The following is an 11,063-nucleotide window of genomic DNA, read 5'->3' on the forward strand; positions in this document are numbered from 1 at the left end:
GGGCGGATTCACAGCAACGTGGGGATTTCAACCTAAGGCTCCATTCGCTCTCTGCACATGCAGGTTTCCAAATGTGTATTTAGAAGGATGTAAGCAGAAGGCACGAACGGTACTTGGTCCAATGTCACATCTTCCTCCCCGGAGACCCCAGGGTGCAGCCCGAGACTGGGGGACAGTGACCCGGCCTGGGGCCCCAGCACCTGTTCCTGACAGCCAATGGGCCCCGGGGGCGCGGGGGGCGGGGCCCTGCCGGTGGGCGGGACAGCCCCCCCCCCCCACCGAGGGTACATAAGGGAAGCGGTGGGCCGGGCCCGGCGTCCCGCTCCGCTCCGGCCCAGCAGCAGCAGCAGCAGCAGCAGCAGCGAGGCAGCGCGGGGAGAACCGGGGACAGTTCCGCTGGCGGAGCAGCCGGGCCGGGACGATGCTGCGGGTGCGGTGCCTGCGCGGGGGGAGCCGCGGCGCCGAAGCGGTGCACTACATCGGGTCTCGGGTGCGTGATCTCCTCCGCCACACACGCGCGCGCGCACACGCACACGCAGATCGGGCCTGGCGGAGACCCAGCCAGAGCTGCGTGCGGGACGCGTCCCCGTCCGGTCCCCGCAGGGAAGCTCCGCCTCAGGAGGCTTCCTTCGCTCGCTACCAGGAACTTGGAGCTCCCCGCACCCCCCCCCCCGTACCTTCCCGCACCTCCCCGGGGCTCCGAGCTTCCCGACCCCTGGGCCGGGAGGTGGGGAACCACCTGGGGGGAGGCGCTGCTGGGGCTCGGTGATTTGCACCGGGTGAAGAGTTGAGGAGCTGGCGGGGGGCGGATGGATGGGGAGCAGGCCGGGGGGGGGGTGTGTGGCTGGGGCCCGGGGCCGCCAAGGTGGAGTGAGTTCCTCCAGACTTCCCGCGCTGCCCGGCGCTCCCCCTCTCCCCCTCGGGCCGTCGGTACTTGGCGGCTGACCCTCCACCCTCCCCGGCCCCCCGACAGGAATAGCTCCCGGCGGTTTGGCTCCCCAGCAACTGGTTGTGGAACAGCTGTCGCCCTCCCTCCTGCTTTGGTCTCCACTCTGTGACTCTCCTGCCCCCCCCCTCCTTTTTGTCGGTCCTGGGGCTTGAACTCAGGGGCCTGGGCGCTGTCCCTGAGCCTCTCCGGGTTCAAGGCGAGCGTTCTAGCGCACACAGCACCACGTCCCGCTTTGCGGGGTGGTTTATTGGAGATAAGGGTCTCAAGGGCTTTCCTGCCCTGGGCTGGCTTCGAACCCGTGATCCTCAGATCTCAGCCTCCTGAGTAGCTAGGATTACAGGCGTGAGCCACTGGCTCCTCCTGCCCTCTTTTAACAGTTATTTTTTGGGGTGGTAGGAGGGTAGGAATGTTACCAGTGGTTGGGGAACTCTTTCTTCTGTAGATTTTACATGCCCCGGTTTTGGTTTTGGTTTTGGGTTTTTAAGTTTAAATGTGTGCCTGGGTCAGTCGTTGTTTTAGGTAAGGAAGTGGGTCATCTGTAAGAAGGTGCAGCTGACAGTTGGTCAGCCTCAGAACCCAAGTGCCAAAGAATGTGAAGTGGATGGAGGGCTTAATGCTGATTATTCTGAAAGATAAGGCCCTGAATATGTTTCCACATTGTTATCTGCAGGGGAAAGGACGGTGGTTGTAGATTCTGAAAGGGAAAGGAGGCTCTCTCCACCAGCTGGTGGTGGCTGGGAGTGTTGGGACAATTATCTGGAAGGAGAGACCATGGTCTGTGGAAGAGTTCAAGAGTCACTGGAAGCCAGTCTGCTGAGATAGTCATGGAGGAGTGTGGCAGCTAGGGACAAAACCTTCAAAGTTTTTTTTTTCTTTAAGTTTTAGTGATTAGCCCAAGAGATAAAAGAAATTCTGTACACAAAGGCAGAAGTAAAAAAGAAATCACCCGTAATGCTTTTATACCCATGTACTATTAACATCTTGGTTTTCGATCCCTTAAAGGATTTGAAATATTTGCATTATAGTGTGGTCTTGGTTGTTTTTTGTTTTGTCTTTGTTTTGTACCATTTTGCCCCATATCCATTTCTTCTTACCCCCATGGATGGGACTGAGCTACACAGTAATCTTTTCATTATTGTCCTTCAAAGCTAGGACGAATCTTAACAGGATGGGTGCAGCGAACTTTCCAGAGCACCCAGGCAGCTCCAGCTTCCTCCCAGAATTCCTGTGCAGCTGACGACAAGGCCACTGACCCCCTGCCCAAAGACTGCCCTGTCTCCTCCTACAACGAATGGGACCCCTTAGAGGAAGTGATCGTGGGCAGAGCGGAAAACGCCTGTGTACCACCATTCACCGTGGAGGTGAAGGTAAAGCAAGGGTGTACATGTGTCTAGAGGCGGGTCCTGTCCTCCCTCTAGAGTACTGGCTTCTACCACCTTCCTTCTCTGAAAACTGCCCTCACTTTAGCAGGGGTTAATTTTACTTCCTATCTCTGTGGTATGTGACATTATCTACATCTATCCCTTCCCTCTTCAAACCCCACTTGGATTCTGTGAGATCCTACCTGACTCATCAGGTTAGTTTATTCCCTGTTTTCAAACTCAAATTTGATCATGTTACTCACTGTGATCCCATCACCCCCTCTGCTTTGCCAAGGCCTCCATAGATGTGAATAAAGTCCTCATTGTATTCATGATTCTGCATAAGCTATCTCTTATATCTTCATTTTTCCAGGAACATTCCCCCACCCACATTTTAATATTGATATTAGAGATATATAAGCATGGCAGGTTAGTAGTTTCTCATTCCTGTTTAAGTTGTTCTCTCTACTAAATTTCCAGCCTGATTTTCACCAGACTTTGTCAGACAAACATATAAGCAGCCAAGAAACCCTAACAAGCTCCATGCCTTCGTTCTCATATGTTTCTCCCACCTGTTTTCCTGAACCCCCTTATATATAGTTTAAGCCTAGCCCTACTTAGTTCCAAAGCATTCCCAAAGCTTCCCTAAAAACAACTAACATCTCCCTCTAAAAAGAAGAAGAATTTCTAGTATTCTTTATCTGTATAGTATTCTGTATCCAGTATACAATCCTAATGGCCAGGACTCCTATGGACTTCTATTCATACAGTATGTCACATAAGGGACCTTTCCATATTGAAGACAAAGCCTAGAGCCCATTGTTAATAGGTTACAAATGAATTATCAATATATTTACGTTCTTTATGAGTATCTGCACTTCATTTGAATGCAGAGGATATAAGTTCTGTAGAAGCATTATTACCATCATTCAAAGAATTGTCTACCATGTAACACAATTCTATAGGTTTCAAAACCAAAGAACTACCAGGTGATGGTGGTTCATGCCTGTAATCCTAGCTACTCGGAAGGCTGAGATTGAGGATTGCAATTTGAAGCCAGCTTGGGACAGGAAAGCCTGTGAGACTCCTATCTCCAATAAACTACCAAAATGCCAGAAATGAAGCTGTGGCATAAGTGGTAGAGTGCTAGCATTGAGCAAGAGAAGTTCAAGGACAGCACCCAGGCCTAGTTCAAGACCCCAGGACAGGCACCAAAAAAAAAAAAAAAAAGAAAAGAAAAAAAAGAACTTCCTATCTATTTTGAGAAATATGTTGCCTACATAGATACAAGCAACCAACTGAAAGGCAGTTCAAATGAAAGGAGAGCTAAGAATAGAGCAGTGACCAAGTGTGGATAGTTAAGGAAATCTGGAAGAAAATGATTCTTAAGACTTGGACAACAGGATAATATAGAAAACTTATAAGTAATTATTCTGAAACCAACCTTTGAGTCTCATATTTGAAATTTGATGAACAGATTAATTTACTGCCATCCCCATCTTTTTTTTTTTTTCTGTCGGTCATGGGGCTTGAACTCTGGGCCTGGACACTGTCCCTCAGCTCTTCAGCTCAAGGCAAGCACTCTACCACTTGAGCCACAGCACCACTGCTAGTTTTCTGGTGGTTTATTGGAGATAAGAGTTTAACGGACTTTCCTGCCCAGGTTGGCTTTGAACTGCAATCCTCAGATCTCAGCCTCCTGAGTAGCTAGGATTATAGGTGTGAGCCACCAGTACCCAGATCATCCCCATCTTTTTTTTTTTTTTTATAAGTCCTGGGGCTTGAACTCTGGGCTTGGGCGCTGTCCTTGTGCTCTTCAGCTCAAGACGAGCACTCTACTGCTTGAGCCACAGTGCCACTTCAGGTTTTCTAGTGATTTATTGGAGATAAGTCCCTCAGACTTTCCTGCCCCGGGCTGGCTTTGAACCGAGATACTCAGATCTCAGCCTCCTGAGTAGCTAGGATTACAGGCGTGAGCCACTGGCACCGGGCCCATCCCATCTTTTAAAAAGGCTTTTTTTTTTTTTTTTGAAGTACTGGGGTATGAACTCAGAACCTCATATTTTGTTCTGCGGGCATTCTGCTGAGCCCTGCCTCCTGCTCTTTTCCACAGTGGTGATTTTTGAGATAGGGTCTTGTTTCCTTCCCAGACGGGCACTCGAATGGTGATCCACTCATGTTACACTGCATGTCATAGCTAGCATGACAAGCATGTGCTACCTCACCCAGCTTCTGCCATTGAGATGGAGCCTTCCTGCTTTTTCTGCCTCAGGTCTGGACTGGGACCACAATCTTCCTCTATCTCAGCCTCCCACAAAACTAGGATGACAGGCATGTACCACTGTACTGAGCTATGACTTGAGAAGAGGTCTCACAAACTTTTCTGCTCAGTCTGGCCTTGACCCACAATCCTCCCATTCTCAGTCTCCCAAATAGCTAGAATTACAGAACTGTTTTTTTGTTTTGTTTTTAGTTGTTGTTTTTTTTAAAGAAGTCAACTAATCTCCTAGCTATTCTGAATGATTTTAAAGTTAAAATTCAAGCAACAGTGTATCATTGTTACTTATCTTTAAAATGATCGATCTTTTTTCATATCATGTGGTCTTCAGAAATCAAATTTCTCAGATGGTATTTTGAGTTGTCACTTGACTTATTACTTGACTTTGCAGCTTCATAGGCCTGTAGAAAGTAGAATATCAGGGGCTGGGAAGGTGGCTCAGTGGTAGAGTGCTTGCCTTGCATGCAGGAGGCCCTGGGTTCAATTCCTCAGCACCAGATAAGCAAAAAAAGCCAGAAGCGGTGCTGTAGCTCAAGTGGTAGACTTGAGCTGAAGAGCTCAGGGACAGCACCTAGGCCCAGAGTGCAGGCCCCATGACTAACTATTTTAAAAAAAAAAGTAGTACATCATGCTAAAGTTAGGAGATGGGAACTGAATTAGGTATTTGATAAAAATCTGATAGGTAGTCTAGATACACCAGCTATTTGACCTTGTACAGAAATTTTACAAACTTCTAGGCCCCAGTAAAGTGGAGAAACTGAGAAGTTTGGTAAATTCAGAGGCTTTCTAAGTACTTAACAAGATTAAATTTGGAGGTTAAAAAAAAAGCATGTATGTTGAGTATTTGTAAGAACAAAGCTAAAACTTAATGGATCCATTTTGTCAGTTACATTATAAAGGAACATTGGGGAGCCAGGTGCCAGTGGTTCATGCAGGTAATCTTAGCTACTCAGGGGGCTGAGACTCCTACCTTCAATTAGCCACCAAAAAAATAGAAATGAAGTTGTGGCTTAAGTGATGTTCACCACTAGCCTTGATCACAAAAGCTCAAGGATAGCACCCAGGCCCTGAGTTCAAGCCCTGGGATTTGCATATTTTTAAAAAAGTATATTGGGGTATAATGACTATAGAAACACTGGCAATTTGTTGGAAGATATGAGCATGAGAGAAATTCAGATTTTTGTGTTCAAGGCTAATGCTAGACTACTTGAGCCACAGCGCCACTTCCGATTTTTTTCTGAGTGGTTATTGGAGATAAGAGTCTCATAGGGACTTCTCTGCGCTGGCTTTGAACCACATCCTCAGATCTCAGCTTCCTGAGTAGCTAGGATTAAAGGCATGAGCCACCAGCACCTGGCTATGGGAGCACAATTTTATTTTATTTTATTTTTTTTTTTTTGGTCATGGGGCTTGAACTCTAGGCCTGGGTGCTGTCCCTCAGCTCTTCAGATCAAGACAAGCATTCTATCACTTGAGCCACAGCACCACTTCCAATTTTCTGGTGGTTAATTGGAGATAAGAGTCTCATGGACTTTCCTGCCTGGGCTGGCTTTGAACCCCGATCCTCAGATCTCTTGAGTAGCTTGTTTACAGGCATGAACCACCAGCGCCTGGCAGAAGCACAATTTTTAAAAGCTAACTGGCCTTTTATTTTTAAAACATCCTTGCTTTTGGTTTTGCTTTAATCTGTTAAAAAATAATAAAGCCCATTATAAAGAATCTTTCTATAAAAATTAAGCTTAAGGGTTAATAAAATACAAAGTAATTGCTAGATAAATAAGAAATGTTTCTATATTGATTTTTATTAGCTTTCCAAAAACAGATAAAAATTCATTTGGTGAACCACATAAAAGATTTTAGGCTCTAGAGGACTGTAAAGTTCCCAGGAATGCAATCACATGGCTGCAACATATTAATAAAAACATCATATGCTCAACAAGTGTTCATTATCTTGCAGATACTTGGTAAATGATTGCTAACTCATTTAGCAAGGTTATAAAGGAAGTATAATCAATTTCTAATTATCTTTTGGAAAATATAATTTGCCCTGATCATTTGGACTTTGTCTAACCTTTGACAAATTATAACTCACACTTGTTCAAATAGCTTTTTTTCTCCAAGGAAAGTTTATTTAACATATACCAAGGCAAACTTTACACAAATAGTCACACAGGACACTTTGGAACTAGCCTGGTAAGACAATACAACTGTGTGACTGCTATAATTCAGTGTCCAGTTTTCAAAGGCTTCTTGTCCCTCAGCGGATTGTAGGAGATGTGCCTGGCATGTGAAGGAGGAAGTGGTGAATGGATGAGTACTACCAAGATGTGTCCAAAAGGAATATAAAGTCACTATTATCCTCTCTTTCTAGTTGCTGCTGCAGAAATCGCTAGGGCTGGAACACTTGAGTGCTTCATTTGTTTTGTTTTGTTTTTTTGAAAGAGTGATCTATCCTTTAAAATATTTGAATGTTTAATACTGATAAAAAATCTTTTATGGGTCAGAAACTGAGTCTGCCATAGATCTTCAAAAGTAAGTAAAGGAGTTAATGATTCTGAACTAGGGGTCAGCAAAGTTTTTCTGTTCGGGGTCAGATGATTCAGGTTTGTGGAACATGGATCTATGTGGCAAATATTCAACTCTGCTCTGCCACTGCTATGTAAAAGAAGCCATAAGGCAATGTGGAAACAAATGAGCATGCCTATGTTCCCATGAAACTAGTCACAAAAAGGTACTGAGCAGATTTAGCCTGTAAACCTTAGTTTACTAATCCCCCCTTTTTTTTGGCATATAACTTCCGAGAATTTTCCACAAGCTAAGTTTTTCTTCAGCTACTAAATTACTGTGAATTCACTCATCAGATCATTTTCTTGGGCTGGGAAGGTGGCTCAGTGGTAGAGTGCATGCCTTGCATGCATGAGGCCCTGGGTTCGATTCCTCAGTACCACATAAACAGAAAAAGCCGGAAGTGGCGCTGTGGCTCCAGTGGTAGAGCGCTAGCCTTGAGCTAAAGAACTGAGGGACAGCACCCAGACACAGAGTTCAGGCCCCATGACCGGAAAAAAAAAAAAATTCTGAGTACAGATCATTTTCTTCTATGACCAAAGAGCCTGAAGTGACATGATAGCATATATAATCTGAAAAGTAAAGAAGTATCGGTGGTATGAGTACTACAGGGAATTGACAGGAAAGTAAGGACAAAGCTTGACTTGAATGTTTCCAGGTGCAAACTCTCTCTAGTGAACAGGAAAGTCAATAATGGGTTTCTGAGAAAAGCAAAGGTTTTGTTTTTAGGAGAAACTATATCTCTAATCTTAACAGGGGCAACATACTTTCCTTTGTCACAAAATATCTTGGGGTGCTGTTTTCCAGACAGAATTCTGGGGTGCATTGATAGCCTGTTTATTTTCCCAGTTAGTATAGGGTATTTTTATTCTCTATATTGTGTGGGGTTTTTTTCTCATGCTGAATTCCACTGAGACTTTCTAACAGGAGTGCCTGTGTCCTGTTTTGTCTGTGAATCATGGCCAAGAGGATTCCAAGCCTGTCTGGAGACAGACATGCTATTAGTGGTTGGGCATGAGATCTGAGACAGAAGGATCAGAAAAGCCTCAAAATATTAAGATAATTTAGAGTTCTTCTTTCAGCACATATTGAATGTTTGTCTAGAGAGCCAGAGTGTGCTGCTAGGGATCAACAATGAACAAAACATGGTTCTAGTCTCAATTCCATTATGTTATACAAAGAGTTGCACCAGCTATGAACTTACCTTAAGTTGTCTGTTTCTTCTGTAATTATTTCATTGACTTTCTTCTGTTTCTAGGCCAACACATATGAAAAGTACTGGCCATTTTATCAGAAGTATGGAGGGCATTCTTTTCCCAAAGATCATTTGAGAAAGGCTGTGGCTGAAATTGAAGAAATGTGCAATATTTTAAAAATGGAAGGAGTGACAGTGAAAAGACCTGACCCCATCGACTGGTCCCTGAAGTATAAAACTCCAGATTTTGAATCTACAGGTCAGTGCTTCCAGAAAGCTAATGTAGCCAAGCACTAGGTAGCACACTCCTGCAATCCTAGCTTCTCAGAAGTCTGAGATCTAAGGATTGTGGTTCAAAGCTAGCCCCGGCAGGGATTCTTATCTCCAATAAATTACTCAGAAAAAGCTAGAAGTGGCACTGTGGCTCAAGTGGTAGAGCACTAGCCTTGAGCACAAAGAGGCTCAGGGACACTACCCAGACCCTGAGTTCAAGCCCCAGACTGACAAAAAGAAAAAAAAAAGAAAAGAAAAGAAAGAAAGCTAATCTGTAAGTGACTTGACTTTCTCTTTCTTAAACATGTAGGGAGAGAGCTCTCAGAAAGCCTTCATTGTAACTTTGGTAGAAAGAAGCAGTCTTTCATAACATCATGATAATCTCTCTACATAACAGCAGTGAATTCCATCTAGTTTCCCTTAAGAACAGAAATTTAAAGAAATATAAACATTACCATTTTCTTTTTTTTTTTGGTCCAGTCGTGGGGCCTAAACTCTGGGCCTGGGCGCTGTCCCTCAGCTCTTCAGCTCAAGGCTAGCGCTCTACCACTTGAGCCACAGCACCACTTCCGGCTTTTTTCTTTTTGCTTATGTGATGCTGAGGAATTGAACCCAGGGCCTCATGCATGCAAGGCAAGCACTCTACCACTGAGCCACCTTCTCAGCCCCCACCATTTTCTTTTTAACTAACACTGTTACACAGCTAGTCGTGTGCTTTAGTTCTATAACTTATAGTTACAGAATTATCCTTTGTTTTGTGATATTGGTAGTCTTGAAGAATTTCATTTATACAAGAAAGTACAAATGGAGCAAGCTTGTGGTTGAGGATCTCTTTGAACAGCCAGTTTTTTGCCTTTTTTCCCCCTTTTCCTCTTTTGCTTGTCTTCCTCACCCTTGTACAGAACTTCATTAGAAAGTATTAATTGAATAAAGTAATGGGCTTCATTATGATTTGTCCATATATGTGTAATGTCTCCAAACATATTCAGCATATCTATGTCCTTTTCCCCTTCTATATCTCTAATAAATCCTCCTTTTATGTCTTTTCCCCTTAAATTCCACATTTGAGAGAAAACATGTAATACTTGTTTTTGTAAGACTGCTCACTTAACACAAAGATCTCCAGTTTCATCCATTTTCCTGCAAACAACATAATTTCATTCTTCTTTAGGGTGCGCTAAAACTCCATTGTGTATACATATGATTCTACATATATATACATATTAGTAATTATTTTTACCAAAGAGTTAGAACACATTATACATACTGCTCTATTTTGGAAATCTGTTGTACAGAGATGGTTGTGGAATTTTTCCTTTTGGTCTGACAGGTTTATACAGTGCGATGCCACGAGACATCCTGATGGTTGTGGGAAATGAGATTATTGAGGCTCCCATGGCATGGCGTGCACGCTTCTTTGAATACCGTGCGTACAGGTCAATTATCAAAGACTACTTCCATCGTGGCGCCAAGTGGACAACAGCTCCTAAACCCACAATGTCTGATGAGCTCTATGATCAGGTTAAGTCTCTAATTATAGGCTAGCTTGTTAATAACTTTTCTAAATAATCCAAGAGTAAGAAATTCTCTGTTTAAATATTGAACATACCAGAAAGTGAGAGCATCACCTACTTTAAAAAAAAAAGTGATTGTGGTACAATGAAAACAAGAGTAAGTGATCTTGTGATAACTGTTAGTATTAATTATAGCTAACATTTATTTGTTGCTTACCTTGTACTGAATCCTGGGCTTAGCTATTTCTTTGCATTGTCAATCATGTTTTGTTCTTTAGAACAATCCTAAGAGAGAGAGGAGTTATCATTTCATTACAGGGAGAAGTTCTCCTGGGGTACTCTTTTATTTGTAGAAGTCAGAAAAGTCCCTAGGCTTAAGTCCTCTTCTAGAAAAAGAACCTGACCTACTGGCAGATTCACAGTAAAACCAGACAGTTATCCCTCCTTATCTACAAACATCTGTAGGTTCAACCAACTTCAAACAAACATCTTAAAAATACTGTCTATACTGAACACGTACAGACTTTCTTCTTGTCATTATTCCCTAAACAACAGAGCAGCCTATCTTTTACATGCATTTACATTGTTAGGTAGTATAAGTAATCTAGAGATGATTTAAAGGAAGATATGAATAGATTATATGCAAATGCTCTATCATTTTATATGAACACCCATGGTTTTTGGTATCTGTCAGGGGTTCTGGAACCATTCCCTCCTGCAGACAAAATAAGTGATTTTATGTTCCTTATTAAATCATTTACTATTTGATTACTTACAGAAAAAAATTAAATCAAAATTTTTTTCTAAGGGTTTAAAGACAGAATTAATGAATTAATTCTACCACATCAAAATTTAGCAAGGAAGCATGGTATTTCATTTATGGTATCAGTTAGGCTTAGGTCCAAATTCCTTTTCTTTTTTTTTTTTT

At 43.2% G+C, this 11,063-nt stretch overlaps 1 protein-coding gene across 1 annotated transcript in view; it reads left to right on the plus strand.

Annotated features, from left to right (window-relative positions):
* Nucleotides 1-334: 334 nt before the first annotated feature.
* Gatm (glycine amidinotransferase (L-arginine:glycine amidinotransferase)) overlaps nucleotides 335-11,063 on the plus strand; it is an 18,229-nt gene continuing 7,500 nt past the window's right edge. Inside the window, exons 1-4 of the mRNA XM_013009969.1 lie at nucleotides 335-490; nucleotides 2,098-2,316; nucleotides 8,412-8,607; nucleotides 9,952-10,147. Coding sequence (XP_012865423.1) covers nucleotides 422-490; nucleotides 2,098-2,316; nucleotides 8,412-8,607; nucleotides 9,952-10,147 — 680 coding nt within the window. The 5' untranslated portion in view covers nucleotides 335-421. The remainder of the gene's footprint in view (nucleotides 491-2,097; nucleotides 2,317-8,411; nucleotides 8,608-9,951; nucleotides 10,148-11,063) is intronic.

The sequence above is a fragment of the Dipodomys ordii genome, unplaced genomic scaffold, assembly GCF_000151885.1.
Source record: "Dipodomys ordii isolate 6190 unplaced genomic scaffold, Dord_2.0 Scaffold11, whole genome shotgun sequence".
In the NCBI taxonomy this organism is placed as follows: Eukaryota; Metazoa; Chordata; class Mammalia; order Rodentia; family Heteromyidae; genus Dipodomys; species Dipodomys ordii.